Source organism: Ptiloglossa arizonensis, chromosome 4, assembly GCF_051014685.1.
Source record: "Ptiloglossa arizonensis isolate GNS036 chromosome 4, iyPtiAriz1_principal, whole genome shotgun sequence".
Lineage (NCBI taxonomy): Eukaryota > Metazoa > Arthropoda > Insecta > Hymenoptera > Colletidae > Ptiloglossa > Ptiloglossa arizonensis.
Window position 1 is genome coordinate 21,864,075 of NC_135051.1, and position 20,630 is coordinate 21,884,704.

The 20,630-nt window shown below is 29.7% G+C and overlaps 1 protein-coding gene across 2 annotated transcripts; it reads left to right on the forward strand.

Annotated features, from left to right (window-relative positions):
• Positions 1-1,678: 1,678 nt before the first annotated feature.
• On the forward strand, positions 1,679-16,520 carry LOC143145448 (uncharacterized). 2 transcript variants are annotated; one of them, XM_076308834.1, is made up of 18 exons: positions 1,679-2,284; positions 4,173-4,307; positions 4,602-4,800; positions 5,006-5,163; positions 5,266-5,498; positions 5,775-6,098; positions 6,193-6,329; positions 6,513-6,823; positions 7,072-7,334; positions 7,521-7,788; positions 8,028-9,271; positions 9,465-9,894; positions 10,298-10,642; positions 10,747-10,934; positions 11,083-11,364; positions 11,573-11,801; positions 12,407-12,674; positions 12,776-16,520. In XM_076308834.1, exons 1-18 carry the CDS (start codon positions 2,150-2,152, stop codon positions 13,627-13,629), a joined length of 6,003 nt encoding a protein of 2,000 aa, XP_076164949.1. In that variant the 5' UTR covers positions 1,679-2,149; the 3' UTR covers positions 13,630-16,520. The 2 variants fall into 2 exon arrangements, with proteins under 2 accessions (XP_076164949.1, XP_076164950.1); XM_076308835.1 differs by having other exon boundaries at positions 4,647-4,800.
• The last annotated feature ends 4,110 nt before the right edge of the window (positions 16,521-20,630 follow it).

The window sequence follows — 20,630 nt, forward strand, 5'->3', positions numbered from 1 at the left end:
ACAGTAATGCAATTTAATAATATTATTTCATTGGTCACGCATAAATCTAGTTTGCATATTCACCAGCTTATTTATTATATTTGTTTAAATAACTGTAATAATTTCTATTTATAAAATAGATTAAACTGAATATAGATTTCTAAATTTATAAAACATTGGTTAATTTTATTTTGTAAGACAATATTATAAATTAAACTTGTAGTTTATACTAAATAATAACATAATTTAAATAATTTGTACATACACAATGTAACTGGACAGCATCAATTTCTACTATTTGAAGGGAAATTCTAGTGAGTTATATGTGGCTGAAGCACTAGATGGTGCTACTTGGCGTTATCTCAAACTTTAAGATTTGTACTATAGGCTTATTTAAGATCTAAGCTTTAATGCAGTTTTATTAAGAAATATTTTAAAATTCACGTAACTATTACCAGACTATTATATAATTATTTTATAGCGGTTTAAACGACTTGTTACATGTAGATTAATTGCGTTCGGATTAGACGTTCCAAAGGTTTGACTATTCTGCTATATGATGAATGACATAGTGATTCTATACTCTTACATGAATTACGTCGAATTTTGGCGATTTCGTCATTTTACAGGTGTAGCAATATAGTGTACACTTTGCGAACGCACGTTAACAGAAGAAAACAGTAATATCTACTTTGATCATTTTTATGCTCTCTTTCTTATTTTAGTTGGAGACATAGTAAGGTCTAGATGCTTTTGTTGTATCCACATTTTCACGTGTACATCGTAAAGGTTTTATAATCTTGTTTTGTATTGTACTTTATTGTAAAATGGTGTAAAATACAAATTTGGTTAGTTACAATAAATATAGCGATAGTTATAAATATTTTGTTTTTCAAAAATAGAAATAACTTTAAATATTGAGTCTATAATAGTGCTATCTGTTAATTCAACCATGCAACAAGTTGAACTTGAGACGGAGAACAGGATGCTTTCAGTGTTCCAAATCCTCTCAAACGCAGGAATCTACCAATTGGAAATCGAAGTGCACTTATCATTTAAATAGCATAGATAAGTTTTTTTGTGGTCAGAGTACTTATACACTTCTGATCAGGATGGCGTGTAATCACAATACCAAATGAGACCTGATCATATGAAGATCTGTTTGTTTACATGTACTCTATCTTTATTTTGGCAAAATAGATTAGACATGTCCAAATTATACTCCGAAGCTTAAGCCTCTTTTGTCACTGTTCCGTTGGCATGAGGACTAATGTCGCACTATTTATAAGATACACATTCAATGTGTCATGCGAACGTTTCAACAAAAATTAGTGTATCGTATTTTGTTTAATGAACAAAATACTCAGAAAAAGCGGGAAACGTGATTTTGTTGATGGTTTTGTTTCTCGATAGTTATATGTGAAAGAGGAATAAATCACGTAAGGGACTCCATCCGTGGCATGCCTGTAATAGATTATAGATTTGAATGAATATACAATTAATATTATAGATATGCGTATTGTAGTTAGGTTAGGTTATTGATATAACATGTATTTGTAACAAAGTATTTACAAAATATGACTATTTAACTAATTTGTTTATTAATATAAAGTAGGAAACAAAAATCTATAAAAAAAATAATTAATAGTAAAATTTTAATAATGACAGAGTGAATGCATCAATTGAAGAATATCAGCAATTAGATTAATGTGCACCAATCAAATAGTTTTCACATAAACGTTCATTGGAAATGCTCAATGATGCTGCAGAAATCAATTCAATATGAACGGGCCTTATACAAGGCCAAAATACAATTCGTGGTTTCTAAAGTATCGAAAAATCACTGGATATCTGTGCCGAAGCGCAAGATACCTAGCGACATGGAGGAGGTTGTGCTCGACAGGACCGACGAAACAAGTGTCTGTGTACAAGATGGCGGCGCCCGGGGCCTTAACTGTCGTGAAAATCGCCAGGAAGTAACCCGTAAACGGAAGCCGCGCGGTGTCGCAGCGAGCCGCGGATCCCCGCTCCGAAGGATGTGATCCGAGGAAGAAGAAGAAGAAGGCCGAGTCCGGGCCAGAGGAGCCTTTTTCTACACTGCCACGAGGAAATTCGGATTATCCAAATTCCTCGGGCCAGTATCCTAATCCTCTTCGTGGCCACGCTGACGATGGAGCCCAGGGAACGCTACCAGGAGCTCTGCAGACTTTGCGCATCCTACGACGCCGTCAAGATGGACATCTTCGGTCAAGAGGGCAAGAATAGACAGCTCGTTGACAAGATACAAGCTTGTCTACCGTTTAAGGTTCGTCTTCATCCCTGTATGAGACTACACATTGCTTCTGTATTGAACTTCCTTTCACTTCGTGTCAAGTTGTTGTTTAGAAAATAATGTTCTTTTTTCAATGTAAAACGTTCTGATTCATTGGCATTCAATTTATCTTTGACAAAAACGTTTTCGCCCGAATAATAACTTTTCGGCGTATTTTTTACGTGTGTGCTTTGTAATTTCACCTTCGTAGAGTTTATATTTTGTTTCTATTTTCTTAGATACATTAAAGTAAATTGTAGAAGTTTGATTTTGTAGATTTTTCTGAATTTTTTCTGAATTTGTCTACTTGACCTTTCTTTAAATATATTTTTTATGTATACTTCATAATATTCATATTTTTTTTTTTTAAAAAGCAGGCTTAACAAATTATTTAATGTTGTATTAATAATTTGTTATAACTTACTCAACAATTTCCTTTTCGTTTTATTTCTTAACATACATTTTCTTTTGCTTTGACCTTATTTTGAATATTTTTGTAATTATGTCAAAATTAATGTAAAATTTAGTATAAACCAATTTATGCAAACATTTTACTATTGCATGTTTTGACATGTGTTTGTTTTTCAATCTATATTTTTATATTTCTTGACTTTTTTTTATCGAATATAATGTTTAAAATGTTCTTAAACCTGTGTATTATAATATATATCATATACTTTTGAAATAAGTGATACACACACACACACACGCGCGCGCGCGCGCGCGCGCACACACACACACACACACACACACACAGATCCATATAATAATAGTATTAGTGTTGTACTATATTTTAATCATAAAAAATGATAAGGTTGAACAAACTATTTTGATATAAGTTTTTTATAAGAAAGTTTTTTTAAACTTCTCCCTTTATAATGTTTTAATTTAATACATTTTCATTTGATAATTTTTATTTACTATTCATTACTCAATTTAGATTTTAATGTTTGTTGTGAATAAAATATAATGATGTTGAAATACATCATTTTTCTTAATTCAACTGTTTTTATTTTTTTAATACTATGTGTTCCTTCATTCACATCATTAAAATTTTTCATATCATTTTATTTGTTATAATAATTCATTCTTTTAAGTAATTAGAATCACCAAATGTGAACAGTTTTCTTCTTATTAATATTAATTCATCTCTATTCTGGTTTTTACTAATTTTTATTATTTTAAATGAAATTAAATTATGGTCAGTTGAATAACTAATAGTTTGATTAAACTACATTTCAAAATCTAATGTCAAATTTTAACCAACTTTATAACAAGTTAAAAATCTATTGTTGATTCCAAATGATATATTCTTATAATTAATAAATGTAATTATTTCTTTCATGTTTTGTGTAACTTGGTTTCAAATTATTTCTTTACCTATTAATTAATCTCTTTCTGTTATATTTTCTTCTAATATATTCTTTTCTTGTTAATTTTGAGTGAGAATTCATATATTCATTACACATGTAAGAAATTGTAATATAATTACAAAAATTGAACCTATTATGTAAGAAATGATCTATGTTAAATAACACAATAAAAATGTAAAATAATATTTAAGAAATAAATCAATATCTTTAAAATATATTATTACCTCATTAAAAATATAAAAATTCTGTTTTTGCAATCAGTTATATAATTCTTATTTACATCATTGTTAAACACAATCAGTGTTCAAACCATTTTTATGAAAATTCTTTCATTAGTAATGCTAATTACAATTCATTGTATAAAATAATTTTGTTCAGTAATGTTATTTGTATATTAGGATAATTTTGATTACATTTAGGTTTCTACTATTTAATCTACTAAACTCATTTATATTTTTAGTGAATTCTCTGGAAAATGACAACATTAATATTCAAATATTTAATTACAGATTGCAGAAGATGATCGTTTACCAAAATGCCTCTGTTACCGGTGCATGTACAATTTGGAAAATTTCTATGATTTTAGAACAGCATGTGTCAATGCAGTGGCCCTCTTGGAAAGATGTTTACCACCTTCAGATTTGGTAAAATTAAATGCAATTTCAACATTTTAAAATGTTTTTTTCATTTCTTTTTTTTAATGTTTAATATTTGCACTTCAAAAAATGAATAATAATTAATGTCGAATTATCATTGAATATTAAATAATAAATAAAAAATAATTGTTATGTTATTTTCTTAGAAACATGCACATATATGAAATGAATATGAGTATACTACATAATTTTACTAAAACGTTTCTATATATTGACAATTTTTAAATAATATAGTAATAATAATGATAACAGAAACACTGATGATTTTATATTTTATTTCAGGCTGGAGGTGTTACAACCATCTTAACATGTTGCAACGATTTACAGCTGTTGAAGAGAAAGGAAAACATGCCCATGTTGATTCCAGAGGCTCCTGTTGTGAATCCAAATGCTGCCTTAGGCACACCACCTAGATTAAATTCTGATGGGGAAGCAGATCATGAGACCGAAGAAATTGTTGATAATAGTGGCACGGATGATGGTACTTTTATATTTTAATCTTTGAGAAATTTCTGTTTACTAATTTATAAATATATAATTATATAAAGAAATTAGGCTAAAAGAAAAAATTATCTAATATTTTAAATTGAATCAGTCAATAAATATTGTACTGTATTGGAATTTATTTTTAATTCATATTACATATTAGTCACAAAATAATTATTTCTTCTATTTTCCTGTTTAAGCAACGATAGTGGACGACTCTGAGGATCGTCGTTCAGAAGAGTATGAAATGGATATGGAAACAAATCCAAGTGATTTTTTAGAGATGACTTCAATAGTTACAGAAGAACCTGCTGAATCAGAATTAAGACACCAAGAACTTTCCAACAGCTTACCAGAGGTATGCTATTTAAATTTAAATAATAACTGTGTTGTTCTTCAATTGTAGTGTTGAAAAATTTTGATTGATTGCTGTCATACAATTTTTGATTAATTATTTCAGCATACATCTCAACAACATGAAGTTTATGTTTGTTCTTTGTGTAACAAAGCATTCAGTTCAAAGGGCCATTTATCGTTACATGCACGAATCCACGTTGGAGCCGGTGATGTAATTGGTGAAAAAGTTCTTACAGATGATCATACTTCCTACAAGAGACCTTATCAGTGTGATCTTTGTCATAAATCGTATTCGACCGCAAAGCATCGTTGGGGCCATGTTTCAACAACTCATAGGTTTGTTTTTAATTATAAAGTACATTGACATTAATCATAATCAATATATTTTTGGTTTTTTCATTTATGCTTTTTCCCTACATTTATATGAACTGTTACAATTGTCATAATGAAAAGCAAAACGTCAATACAAATAAATTCTAGGGAAGGACAAACAATATTCTGAGTGGATGCAGAGGAAAACATTAGTTTTAAAATGTGTAAAGGTGTACCATATATATTTATAATGCAATGATAATGATAATAACAATGATAATATAATAATCTTTGTATTAGAGGCCATCCAGCAGTGACATGCGGTTATTGTTCCCGAATCTACTCAACCCGAACAAATTTGGAAGAACATATAAAATCTCGTCATGCTGGTCTTCCAGCGCCCACGGAGGTTGCAGTGAATAATTCCTATCGTTCAGAAAACAGATGTCAATGCAATGCTTGTGGAAAAATTTGCATGGATGCTATGGAATTGAACCTTCATGGTAGGATCTGTATCGAAGAACAGAGATTAGATCATTTAAGGAAAAGTGAGAGTAGAGATAAAATTGTGGATAGTTCGGAAGCATCAAGTATTGGCAGCGACGATGATAATAAAGATTATAGGTATGGTTACTGTCACTATTAGACAATAGTTCAAAAGTTTATAACGATTTTTCGAAAATTCAATGAGTAAATTATAACATTTTCATTTTTTTAGGAGTGCAGAGGCAAAGCTAGCTAAAAATCCTCAATTGACAATTCTGAAACAAGCATTAACAAAAGGAGATAGCCTTAAACGAGATTTTGATGACAAATTTACAACAAATTGCAAACCAAAAAAGTTGCCAAAAACAGGTAATTTGAACATTAAATCACATATTTTTAATTATAAGTCATCATTAAATTTGAATATAACTCAAATATAAATTGATTAAATTGTAATTTAAAATAGTTCAATATAAAAAATTACTTCAATATAACAAATATTTATTTAAAATATAACTTTAAATTAAAAACATTATTTTCTCTTTTGTATAGAAAATACGAATATGAGAAACGACAAAAAATGGTACTGTGAATCTTGTCCCCAACTTTTTACCTCAGTTGAAAATTTGAAAGAACATGAAGCAACTCATGATGCTGATAAGCCATTCGTCTGTATTCTCTGTAAAAAAGATTTTGTTCTGAAGTCTTCCTTAAGCCGACATATTCAAACATTGCATGGTGTTGATCCATGTCCTATCATAGAAAGTGAAAAGTGTTTAAAGAAGTTTGTTTCACGAAATTGGAATGAATCTATGGATCTTGATTATGAGGGCAAAACTTCTGAATTTCCGTTATCACCAGAGGTATATTTTTTTATTAAGTATAACAAAAGTTCTATTTATATTTGTATGAGACTCGTAATAGATTAACGAAGTACTATAAAACGTTCTAATTATGGAGGTATATATACTTTGTTTTAAATTTAATTTGCCATGTTAATTTTTTTTCATGTATATAAAGATTTCCTTCATGGAGATTACAATTTACGTTTTTTATAATGATCTTGTTTGAAACAAATGGTTAGTATTTTAAAAAAATTTTACAATTTTAGACAAATGCTGAAAATGAAGAAGAAGATCATGAGAGTGGACAGGAAAACCTTATTGAAATTGAAACTGTGTTTGTCTGTGAAATCTGTACACGTGACTTTAATGATCGTGCATCTCTTTGGCTTCACATTCGAGCTACTCATAAAGAATTTGCAGCATTTGCATGTGGCGTTTGTTTGAAAATCTGTGCAGACAACACGCAACTTTTAAATCATGTTAACATGTACCATGGAGGTTCAAAATTATTACTTTCTGAACAAAGAAGGTATTGTTTTCTAAATTATTTGAAATAAGTGTAAACAAGTCTAAAAAATAAATGTTTTTCATGTATAAATTCTTGTACATGAAACGTACAAGTATGTTTCCTGTAGAAATTTTTGTTATATTCATATGCCATATGATATTTAAACTATTTTTCTTTATTATTGATTTTTGTTTTTATCATTAATAGGTACAGTTGCACGATTTGTGGCAGACAGCATGATTCTAGGAAGAAGTTGATCGCACATGTGTCTATACATAATGTAGATCCAAATTATGACCCTGCAACTTTCGTTCAGTTGAATAGTAATTATTATGGAGAAAATATAAATGGCAACGAACCTGTTGAACAAATGCTTGATTATGAAGAAGATGGAGACAAAGTAGACTGTTATATTTGTTATAAATCATTTCCCAACGAAGATCATTTAATACGGCATCAACGAAATGCACATAGGGTAAAGATCTTTGAATGAATCACAAAAATATTTAACTCAAGTTAGAAAACATTCATTAAAACGTAGTATTTGATCATTTTGATTTTTTACTCTTCTTTATTTTGTTTATCATAACACTTATAATACATATTTAAAACCTTTTTATCTTTCTATTTCACTCCATCAATTTGTCTCTATTTAGAAAATAAGTTTTTATTTTAAACATTTTAAACATTTTTAATAATTTTACAATCTTTCAGTCAGAACAACTAATGTCAACAGGAGACTCTTTAAATTCATCCAATTTAAATGGTGGTGGAAATAGAGCTCAGTACCACCTTTTTTTTGTTTGTGAACTTTGTGGTAGTTCACACCCTAGTAAATGGGAACGTTGGTTACATGTTAGCTCTTCTCATAACAACGAACTAGCCATAAAATGTGATCGTGAAGATTGTGCAAAAATCTTTGCTACAAAATCTCTCAGAAATGATCACATTCAGCACCATGCAATTCAAGGCTCATCCCCAAATACTTGTGAAATTTGTGGTAAACTTTGGGGTAGTAGAGTGGATTACTGGAAACACGTTATGGGCGTTCATTCTGATACTGTCCCGTTAATTTGTGGTGTTTGTCTAAAAGTGTTTCCAAATGTGTTACAATTAAGTACTCATGTCAAATCGAAACATTGGCCGTTAACGAATGGCGATTTTAGTTGTGATATATGTGGAAGGCCATACTCAAATAAATCCAAAATGTCTAGACACAGAAAAATTCATGGTTTTGAAGAAGCGTGCAATAACGGAATGGAAAATAATGAACATAAAATAGATGGACGAATCAGGGAGACAGAATTAAGGTGTGAACTCTGTGCAGACTTAAAATTCACTAGTTTAGAAAAATTGTGTAATCATAGACGAATTGTTCATGGACTTTTTCCTTGTGATCTCTGTAATAAATGTTATGGAAGAACTTCGCATTTATGGAAACATGTAAATAGGGTTCACAAAGGTCATGAGGATGTTACTTGTCCTTATTGCTTAAAAACTAGTGCTTCAAAAGATCACTTGGCTGCTCACATTTCAAAAATTCATAGATATGAACCTGATTCTAGAAAAGACGGAAAAGATAATAGACAATTTAAAACTGAGGAAGTTAGTTTACATTATTGTGAGAAATGCAATAAAGGATTTCACAAGCGATACCTTTTGCGTAGACATATGAAGGGATGTCAGAACTATAGGAAAGATCCGGGAGCATTGCTAACAAGATGCAGAGCTTGTGAAAGAATATTTAAAGATCGTGCTAGTTTACAAAAACATATTGAGAATCATCATAGTACATACACGTGTCATCTATGCAATGAGACAATCACCTCAAAATTGGGCATTATGACGCATAATAGAGTGAAACATATGGATCACCCAGATTTAACTTGCAATTTTGGAGCTTGTAGAAAGTTATTCAGAACAAAGGAAGATTTAGAAGCACATAGGAAAGACCATAGGTACTTAATTATAGTATACAATTATTAACCAATGATTTACTATAATTCATTCTTTTTTTAAAATCTATATATTTAATAGTTATAATTATAATTAAATCAGTCTTTTGAATTTTACACTTATCCTTAATAAAGGTACTTATTAAGAGAAAATATTCCACTTCTAAAATAATAATTATGAACTTTTTTCTTCAAGATATCATACAAATCCTAATGTCTGCGATTTCTGTGGCGATACTGTCGAGAATAAACTGAAACTAAAAATGCACGTATTGTCCCTTCATCGTAATGAAATTGGTGTTTCTTGTGGAGTGTGTTTAATCCCAATGAAGGATCCGAAAGAGCTTAAAAGTCATGTAGAACAAGTTCATTCCAGTGTTCTTTCAAGACCTAACACTTGTCAAGTCTGTGGAAAACAATATGCTTCAAAATGGAAAGCTTTTGATCATACTAAAAAGTGTCATGGAAAAGTATTCCGGACTTGCAAACAATGTTTAGCTGTTTTCACTGAAGACTCAACTATTAGAGATCATTACGAAACGATACATAATGTTCCAAAAGATCAACTTGCTGCATTTGAATATAGATTGGATATTGGATCGAAAAATGAAGATTTTGAAATGGAGGTAAGTTTATGGTAAATAACAATGATAAATATATTATACTAGAACTTTAACTCGGTTTCACTCGCGAAGAAGATAGATTATCAACAGGTTGTAATGTAGTTATTCTTGAATTAGTAGAGTCAAGTGTGATATTAGTTACTCGCATATAAAAGTATTTCTTTATACATAATGCTGGTAGTATTTTTAGAAGGTGAGAACATATATAAACAACAAGGTGTACTCACTTTAGAGAATGTTATATACAACTAGTTAAATATAAATAAATTTTTAACGTTCTAACAGACAGATATTGCCTTCTCTTATGTAGAGAGAAGAAAAGAGATATATTGTGCATGAATTAAAGTAAATCAAAAAGTAATATATGATTAAACAAATGAGTAATTGATTATTATTTGCTTTATAGTCTCCTGACATCATTGTTAAAGAAGAACCAGATGATTTGGAGTATGATGTAGATCTTTGTGATGAGGATTCTAGTGATTCAAAAAGAAGAAGATCTTTAACAGACACTTTTGATTGTGAAATGTGTCCGGAAATGTTTGTGAATAGTGATGCCCTTTCGAAACATTATCGTAATATGCATAATACGGATCCAGAAAGAATGTTTAAGAGATTAAAACAGGAAGAGCAGAGAAGAATGCGTGGAAAAATGAATTTTGTTTGTAAGAATTGTAAGAGACAGTTCTGTACAAAGACACTATATTGGAGCCATGTGGCGACTTGTAGAAGAAACATTTTGCGAAAAGAAGTAATATTATCATTGTTTTTTTTTTTTTATTTATTATATTTTAGATAAATTTTTTATTGAAAATTAAGTACAATTTATACTAGATCAAGAATTGTTTTATTTAGGTAGAACTCCTGCCCTTGCGAAATGATATTTTAGATAATCGGGAAGAAATTTCGAAAAACAATAACCAAGTTAAAAAGGAAGAACCTACATCAAATTTGAATATTCCTGATTTCAATCTTTTTGAAGATATAAATCTTCAACTATCAGGTCAGAGACCTCTTCCAAATCTTATGCCACTCTCTCAGAGGTAAATATTATATAATATAATAATGCACAATTAATAAAAAAAAGTTATTTCTTTTTTTTTACTGTATCTTGCAAATTATGTTCAATATCTATTTCTATGTTACATCACTCAAACTTAAAATACTACAATTATTTACATATGATTTCAGGGTGAAATCCTCAATAAAGTGTTCAAGAAAGGATTCTAGAAAAGTTTATGATGAATCAACAAATACAGAATGTGCCTGCGAAGTATGTGGAAAACAGTGGCCAGCAAAGAAACATTTGTGGCAACACCTAATTCGATTTCATCGAGCGGAAGCTGCAGTTACTTGTGGAGTATGCCTGAAACTTTGTAAAGATTATGATGATCTGGCAGAGCATTTGAAAGCTATGCATGAAGCAATTTTATCGTGCGAGGGAAACAATTTTACGTGTAAAACGTGTGGCAGGTACTATATTGTGTTTTATTAATTTAGTCCTTAACCCTTGAATTTATTTGTAATACTTTGACTTTTATTTTATTATTGTTGTCTATTTAAGCATAAAATCTACTACATTTTTGTGGGTGAAAAATTAAAATTAATTATATAACTTCAATTAATCCACTGTTGAAAACGAGAATTTTTTTTCTATTAATTATATTATTTTGTGCAATAGGTATCACAATGCACGCAGTAAGTTACTACTACACACGAGTATTCATATTGGACACGCAAGTAATGGAACCTCATGTCCAAAATGCCAAAAAAATATCACTGACGAAATTGATCATTCTAATACCTGTTCTGGGAAGACAGAAGAAGAAGAAGAGGAAGAGGAAGAAGAAGAAGAGGAAGAGGAAGAAGAAGAACAACAACAACATTTGAAGAATGAACAAAAGCTGGAAGTAAGTACAATAGAAGAATCCTGATTATCTGGGTATATCAGAGAATAAAATTTCACATATAGTCAAATTCCAAAGTACTTTGCAAAAATGTGAAAAAAAATACTATTATATAACACTAATACAGTTACATTGGCCGACATAAACTTGTTAGAATTAGACAGTGTGCCATAAAGATGCAGAAGCTTTCAATTAATGGAATAAATTGATAACTTACACTATACCGATCGGAAGCATTTGTGTCTCCATGACGCACTCCATAACTAATAAGTTTTATACCGGTAAACGTACATTAAAAAATTATGAATAAAGTATATGCGTTATTTATTAAACAAAGAAAGTAAAGATGTCTACATTTTTCAATATCAATTATTGTGTATAATACAAAAATTTCACAATATTAGTTCTATAAAAGTGATATTTTGCTAATGGATTGCTCCAGGCTAGGGACAATTCTAATTTCGAGACTCGGTTAATTCGCAATTCGGAAGTCTGCTTCATTTATAACTGCAATAAATTAATGTATTTAAGAAACAAAAATTTTTCAATTTAATTATAAATATTTATCATAAATCTTATCATATTTTAAACTTAATTTTCATAAAAAGGGAAGCCTAATAGCGGATAATGAGATAATTGAAGTGGAGGAAGGGGACTTTGAATCTGAAGCCGAGGAAGCAGACACAGAAGAATCGGAAAGTGGTAGTAGCACCGAAGTTGAAGAAGAAAATGATTCCGAAGGTGAATCCAGAGCTACCGGGGAAATTACTTATAATTCAGAAAGTGAAGATTCCGAAGAATTAGATAATTTGGAAATAGGGGAAAAGAGTATACAATGTTTCACTTTGGAACACCTTCAGGAAACCAAAAGCACAGGTAATAAAATAGATATTTGGTATTTATTACTTATTACTATAAGATCTAAAAATGAGGAATAAAAAAGTTAGATATGAATAAATGTTCAATAATTATTTTAGAAGCAGAGAAAAATGACGTAGATCTATCGGATGACGATGGACCTCCAGTTCTCAGTCCCATAATGCCCTTACTTCCAGAAAACATATCCCAGGAACAATCGATAGGCCGCAAACTCGATACAATAGTAACTTTAACTGAAAAAAGGATAGAATTATGCAATTTATCAGAAATTCGAAATCAGTCTGTTTCGAAATCAATGAATTATTATGGAAAAGATATATCTACCAATGAATCTTTAGATTTTAAGTCTGAAACGTTTGTAAATCGAAGTGATGATGACTTTGAAGACACGAAACCTGAATTTGACGAAAATTCTATGGAAGAAAATAAGGATAATGAAGAAATTGAAGAAAATGAAGATAACGAGACAAATGAAGAAGTTGAAGAGAATAATGACATAGAAGAAAATGAAGAAAATGAAGAAAATGAAGAAAATGAAGAAAATGAAGAAAATGAAGAAAATGAAGAAGATGAAGAAGATGAAGAAAATGAAGATAACGAAGATAACGAAGATAACGAAGATAACGAAGATAATGAAGATAACGAAGATAATGAAGATAATGAAGATAATGAAGATAATGAAGCTAATGAAGATAATGAGATAGAGGACAATGAGGAGACTGAAGAAAATGAAGATAGCGAGGAAAGTGAAGAAAGCGAAGAAAATGACGATAAGGAAGAAAGCATGCAGTTAGATGATCTGGAGGGTGCGGTTTTGATGGTGGCAGAAGGAAATCAAATACTGATTCAACAGAATATGTTAGAAGTCGAAAATGAAAATACAAATCAAGAATACGTTTATTCTACGTTTACGTACAGTTCAGAGGAAGACAGTGATGATGTAAGGAAATGAGTGCCAAATTGTGATTAATTAATTTGAAAAAATGTAAGACAAAGAAGTTATTAGATGTTTCAGGTATCAAGAATATGTGGAGATGAATTGAGTGAAACTTAAAGTTACTGAGGATCAAATTTCAAAAACTAAAATTAAAAGGATATTTTAAATAATACCTAAAGATCAGAATGTAGAAAGCATAATATGAAATACAATATCTATGATTGTATTTAATATAGAATACGAAATATTTAAATTTTTTGAATGTCACGTATTCAAATTCCAAATCAATTGAACGCTTAAGAATCGACGAAATCTATCAAATTAAAAACATAAGTTATAGAAATTTCAAAAAATGTGTATGTATATATTTTTACGAAAAATATACTTCCCACATAAAGATTACTGTTATACAAGAAAATTATTGAAAATGTTAATCTCCAATAACATCACTTACAATATGTCCACGTATTCTTAAAATGTATAGGAAGATAATCAGGATTTGTATTGTTTTATTCTGTATAAAAAAACAGAGATCGACTATTACGTGATATGTACCTTGGAATTTACGGAAATTCATGCCGATGTTGCGATAACTTGTAAATATGTTAAATTAAGTGGTAAAATTAGCTTTCGCAAATTTTCTGGTAGGGGACCGTTCTTTCATTATGTCAAATAGTAAGAAAGAGGGATATCAGTGAAATTTGTACTAGGGATATTGTAGGGTTATATAGGAATATCAATGAATTTAATGTAGAATGAGAACAGACTGGACTAAAAATTCATGCAATGGGCATAAAGGGATTAAAGAAGGGATTGAAGTAGTGTAAAACGACCAAAATCAGTGTGATGTAATAAAAGAACAACCCCTAAGCCCCTAGGACAGGGATGGCCAACTCGTTATTCCAGCGTGCCTGGGCAAATAGCTTTCAGTGGATAGGGTACACTATGAATATAGAGAGAGAGTATGTATAAGTGTAAACTGTAAACCTCCTACAGCTAGTAACAAAATCTTAAACAATATATAAGATGCAATGAAAAACCAAACATTTTTAAAAATGTGTTTTACAATTTCATGAAAATTTCCTAGCGTATTCGTGAAATTAATACTAGGAGAACAGAAGCTTCAAATATGTAAAGTACAGAGTTTTTATTTAACAGTAAAATTTTAATAATATGCAACACTAAAAATACATGTTATGCACTTTTCTCTTAAAATGACTACTTTGATATATTTGTTATAAAGTTTCATTATAAATTTAAAGTAAACTATTTGTAATTATACGCAAAAAAATGCGTCAAGCATTTATGCATAACACACTGCAAATCCGCTTAGCATAGCATATAAATTTGCTTAGATATTATTTATAAAGAAATATAAATATAAATACGATGTAAGATCTAAACTTATGTTAAGATGATATAAATTGAGAGGACGATAATATAGCGGTCAAAAAAGTAAAATCACACATATGTACTAACGACCAACAATTGCTGGTGACCGAAATTGTACATTGGTACAGCAGTTGTCAGTAAATGTGTACCCATCTACTAACTAATTGATTTTCATCTGTCATTTCTTGCTATGATATCATGTATCCGAAGATTTACTTTGAAGTAATAGTAGGCGCTCGAGTTCAAATGAAATCCAATTGGCCACTCCTGCCCTAGGAAATTTATTTAAGTTTTTACCGATTTCGACTTTGCAGCGCAGATCCGATTCGACCTCGAAGTATTTGAGGTAATTCGATCGGTATCGATATCTCATTTTCAAAATTTTTTCTATAAATATTTCCAAGCGAAAATAGTACAAAGATAGCAATATGCAGAATTATCGTAATATTAGATAAATAATTAACGCTAAAATATTACACAATTTTTGAAATTCTACTAAATTATAAGTAAATCATTTTGTATCTAGTATTGAACATTTGTTTCAAGTATATAATACTGTATGTGTTATACTGTTATACATATCTATGTTGATGCTCTATTACTACTATTATTATTATTATTATTAATATTATTATTTCGGTATTATATTAATATCGATTCGATTGAATCTACCGCAAGAAATTTCAAAATCGGAGGATGATAAAACAGAAACAACTTAGTGTATATAGTAGTCATGTAAGTAATTTCGTGTACAGCTATGTTATACTATACAAAACAAGAACATGTTTATATGCGTGCATGGAGAAAGCATGATCATTGTGTGACAGAAAAGAAAGGCCAGCTTCTATTACTTTTTTACCATCGGACCTTGAAAATATTTAAGAAGAAACTGATAATCGGTTCTATTTTCCAATAAAAGTGTCCAATAATTATATATACTAATAAAACTAAAATTTCGATAATAAACAAATTAAAATTTTGTCAAATATACTGAAATTTTTTTTATTGATTGTATGGAATATAAATTGACTCAGTTTCTTTAACAGATGTCGTTCCGCTGTACTTTATCAGCCTTCGAGTATGTGTATATCTTAGCGTAGTAAATGACATTTTTTTAATCGCACTAATTTTGTTCGAATTTTCCATTATCCTAACACCATTGTTGATGTCCATTAAAAAGGAAAGTAAAACAAAATATAATTTCCTTTTTCATTTATCTAGTTATCCATGGTCATTTCTTATGAGTTTTGTTCAATTTCTTTTGTTTCGTTTATTATTTATTGGAGCATTCGCTTCCTTTCCGGCGTGTTAGTGCATAAGAAATGAAAATGGCAATTCGCATTTAACGTTTGTAACGATTACAATAAAAATTACTAAGTTGATTAATACTTTATTTTCATTTCGATCCCATAAGAATTACATAAACATTTAGATTCAAGTATTTTTTTTAAATATAAAGTAAGAGCTTCAATCTGTACTTACTATTAGTCATCATACGTCATGCGTCTAGCCGGCATTGTTTTGTTGTATGAATGAAATTAACAAATAATTAAAAAATATTGAGAAGGATTTGAAAAACTTAAAAATATGATGCTTTAAATCTATAATATTTTCTTTCATTTTTCTGTTTTCATTAAAGTAACCTGTAAAGTTCTCGTAAGTTTACGATTAAACAAACATACCAATAGATAAATTAAGATCTAAATAAAATATTCTTTTACAAAAAGCAAAATTATGTATAGAATAAAGAATCGCACATTCGTTTCATTTGTGTTAAGAAAATTTATTTCACAATCTTAGACATTTTAATATTAGAAGTTATATAACTATAACTATAATTTTATGTTAGAAGTGCAGTTAAAATTATATTTAAAACGTACAATGTATCTTCTAGCCTATATGTTAACAATTGTTCTAAATTTTAATTGCATATATAAAAAGTATAATGGTAAATAACATTGAGTCATATATTGTTTTTTTATAAATTAGTTAAAGTATACACGAATTTTTCTTCAACTGAATTGTAATTATCTTAAGGTCTAAGGCAAGTAATTAATTATTTTTATATTATACTCAATCATATTTATCTATCTTTTGCATCGACAACTTAATTTAAAATTTAATCACCTAATTTTATTTCAAATCGAATAAAACAATGAGAAAAGAGAAGACAAAAGGTTATTGTTTTTTACTTCCAACTTATAATTTTGTATTCTTCAATTACGACTTCGAATATTCGATCTTTTTAGTAATAAGTTTAAGGATGAAAATTTTAATGTAGGAACAAGCATTAAAGGAGTATTCTATTCTAGGTGGTCATATTCAAAATCTTTGAGAATTACAAAAAAATTATTGCAAAGAAAACCGATTGAATTAAAAACAACCATTGAAAGGAAACCATTGAGGTTTTATATACATAAATTCATATTTATGTTCCAACTAATTGTAAGCAATATTTCAAATAATTATCTTCAATATTCTATTAACTGGAGACAATGTCATAACACAATTTGAATCATACATACATAGTTTGTTTTAAAATTTCTATGTAACGTCATGGTAACATTGATTAAGGTTTATTTTTATAGTTATCCGAATTAACAGATATCAAGTCTTTTTTTTTAATATCTATGAATATGACTATTGTCTGAATCGGGATAAATACGATAGGATAATGTTTAATAATTTGATGGCCTTCAAAATGTAAAATTTAATTTTCAATGTTAATTTTACAATTTTAACGAACAACTTTTTATTAAAAAAAAAGTATTGCATGCATTTATATAATTGATGTAGTATTTTCTAAGATATTAATGTAATCAATTCGAAAAACATCCTTTTGACTAAATGTAACAGGATTTCAACCATAATTATTCTCAGTTAATGATACTGGAACTGTATAATGTACTTTACTCTTCTTTAAAAGTATCATATTGCTGAATGATATCTTTTTTGTCATGTTGAACAGTCGCCATTTGAACCGCAGAACATGTTGTTTGTCTTTCACAGTGGATTTTTATTCTTATCACTGTCAAGATTTGTAGAACCATATTAAATTTTTTGTTAAATTCATTAGTTCGCAAATGTGCTTCGAAACAGCCCACAGAAAGATCTTCATAAATGAGTTTTTCCACCAATTTTATGATTTTTTTTTGCCCTTCGGATCTTTGACCCAATCGTTTTTTCAACGTACTCTCCACTCTTTTTTTACGTAATAATAATGTCTTTATCATATGGCTTCACTTTCGAAAAAGTTGAAAATGATTTACTGTCGCCACTTGAATTAACGTGGTATATTTATACTTACACGTTACAAGGCTAATATCTTCTTTATTTTTACAAATTTTAATAAAACTCCTTTATAAATGTATTTCCAAAACCGTACTATTATTTTCTAATATTAGAAAATGTAAGAAAAAATCAATTTTTACAAAATGCTAAAATAGAATTCTCTTTTAAGCTGGCATTCAGTTGAAGTTAATAGCTTTTCCAAAAAAATCGTCGGTGTGACTAAATCCGAATCATTCTTTTCTCAGAATCCAGAAACAAAACTTTTATAGCACTCTTATATTCCAATATTTCTACAGATAATTTAAACATTACTAATATTGGAACATTATGCTTTGTTTAAATTAAAACATAATTCAAAATGTCTTTTTGAAGATATTATAAAAAATAAACATCCTCGAATACTAGGACTTATAAGAAACATTAATATTAACTATGTTAACGAATTAATTGACTTCTCTAAATTACATAAATTAATTATCGTTTAGTGTTTCATTTAAATGTTTTTAACATATGAAAAGCATATAAAAATATTGTGTAGATCATGGTGTTGAACGAAGATCGACGACGAAACGAGGCGTCCTCTCAAAAAGCTGCGGAGCGTGGCTTGGAGCGAAAGGAGGAGGGTTTCAAGAAATCGGACGATTGCTTTATTAAGACGTCAGAAGGTACAGGATAGGCTGGGCCTGCGGTCGTTATTGCCTCAACCGGGTTCTCGCTTGGAACAATTGCTGCGAGAAGATCAAAAAGACCATCGAGAGCAACTGACAGCGAGAAAGAAGGAGAAACACAGAGCGAGAGAGAGCAAAAACAGCCATGTTAACCGTTCGTGCGCGGCTCACAAAGTTGAGATATTGGTCCGAGTTAGGTATTCGTAAAATTTGTAAAATATATTTGTATTTCTAATATATTCAATCTACTGTAGATTATCTTCAATCAGAAACGTATATTCGCAAGTATTTAATTAAATTTGGATTATATTTACCTATCTGGAATCAAAACATGTAAATATTAGAAACGGATGATATCGTTAAATTTGTCATAACGAGGAAAAATTTTGCAAAACAATGTATTAACAATTTGTTACAAAATAAAATGTCAATTACATTACAAAAATTCAAACATTATTACATGCGTATGTATAACTTCGATAATTAATTATTTTTAAGAGATGTGACAGTAGAATATACATATAGAGATATTGTGCAGCATCGAATTCCTGGAAATTTTCTAATATTTATAAAATATTTTCTACATTTAATACTTTAAGAGTCACATAATGTACATATACATATATACATATTTTGAATCAACCAAATAATTGATATATTCAAGTCATTAATTAAACAAACGATTTTTCATATTTTTGTACTTCTGTATCAACAAAGTATTAACGCAAACGTGAGTTATCGTTCGTGTATCTCTGCTTCGTATCTAACAATCTATTTCCTTTATATCGTCTAGATCGTCCGTGCTTCATCACAATTTGTGGATCTAGATCTCTTATCACATTTCCTGCAATACAGGAAATTAAGTTTCATCCATCATCACACAATCTGTTTGAAATTTCAATCCTCGTATATTTTATTAAATGTGAAGTGAATATGGTTCACCTACTTTTTTTATTTCACATATCTATAAAGTGTTAAAGAAACTAGCAAGTAAATCGGTAAATAAATGAAAAACCGTTAAGGATCAATAAAACTTATCTTCAATAAAACATCAGTCCCGAGTAAACGAAGCCGAAAGCATTTATTGGGATATCCTAAACAAACCAAACACACGTTCTTGTCAACTTGTTAATTTTTAAACAAATGTTCCCTCTCATCTCTTTTTCATTTGTTTGATTGGAAAATAATACTTATATGAAAACTATAAAATATGCAGCTGACAATGTCTTTAATCTTTCGCTTAACAATAACAAATAAAAATGAGTAAAAGATAAAAATACTTTTCGGTAGCACTGTGTCGACTAAGAAGTAAACAAAATGGAAACGTGTTTCGCAATTATTTCGTTTCCTTCGGTGCTCTCGCTCACCCCGCAGAATCGATTAACTGGTTCAATTTGTACTCAACAGCTAATCTCCTCTGCGCTATCCACCGCTTCTCGGTCGAAGAAGCGAAATTGAGTTGAGAGTCGCAGGAGCCAGCTGAATGCTCGTGGTAGGGAATAGAAGTAGTAAGGGCTCTGAAAGGGAGCCCAATGGAAAGCCGGCACGGGAAGAAGGAGAAACGTAAGAAAGAACGAAACGCATCTAAATGCGGGACTGTTCGACGTCGCTGTTAGAAGGGTACGGGTGAGGACGGGGAAGAAGGAGATAGTGTTGGAACCAGGC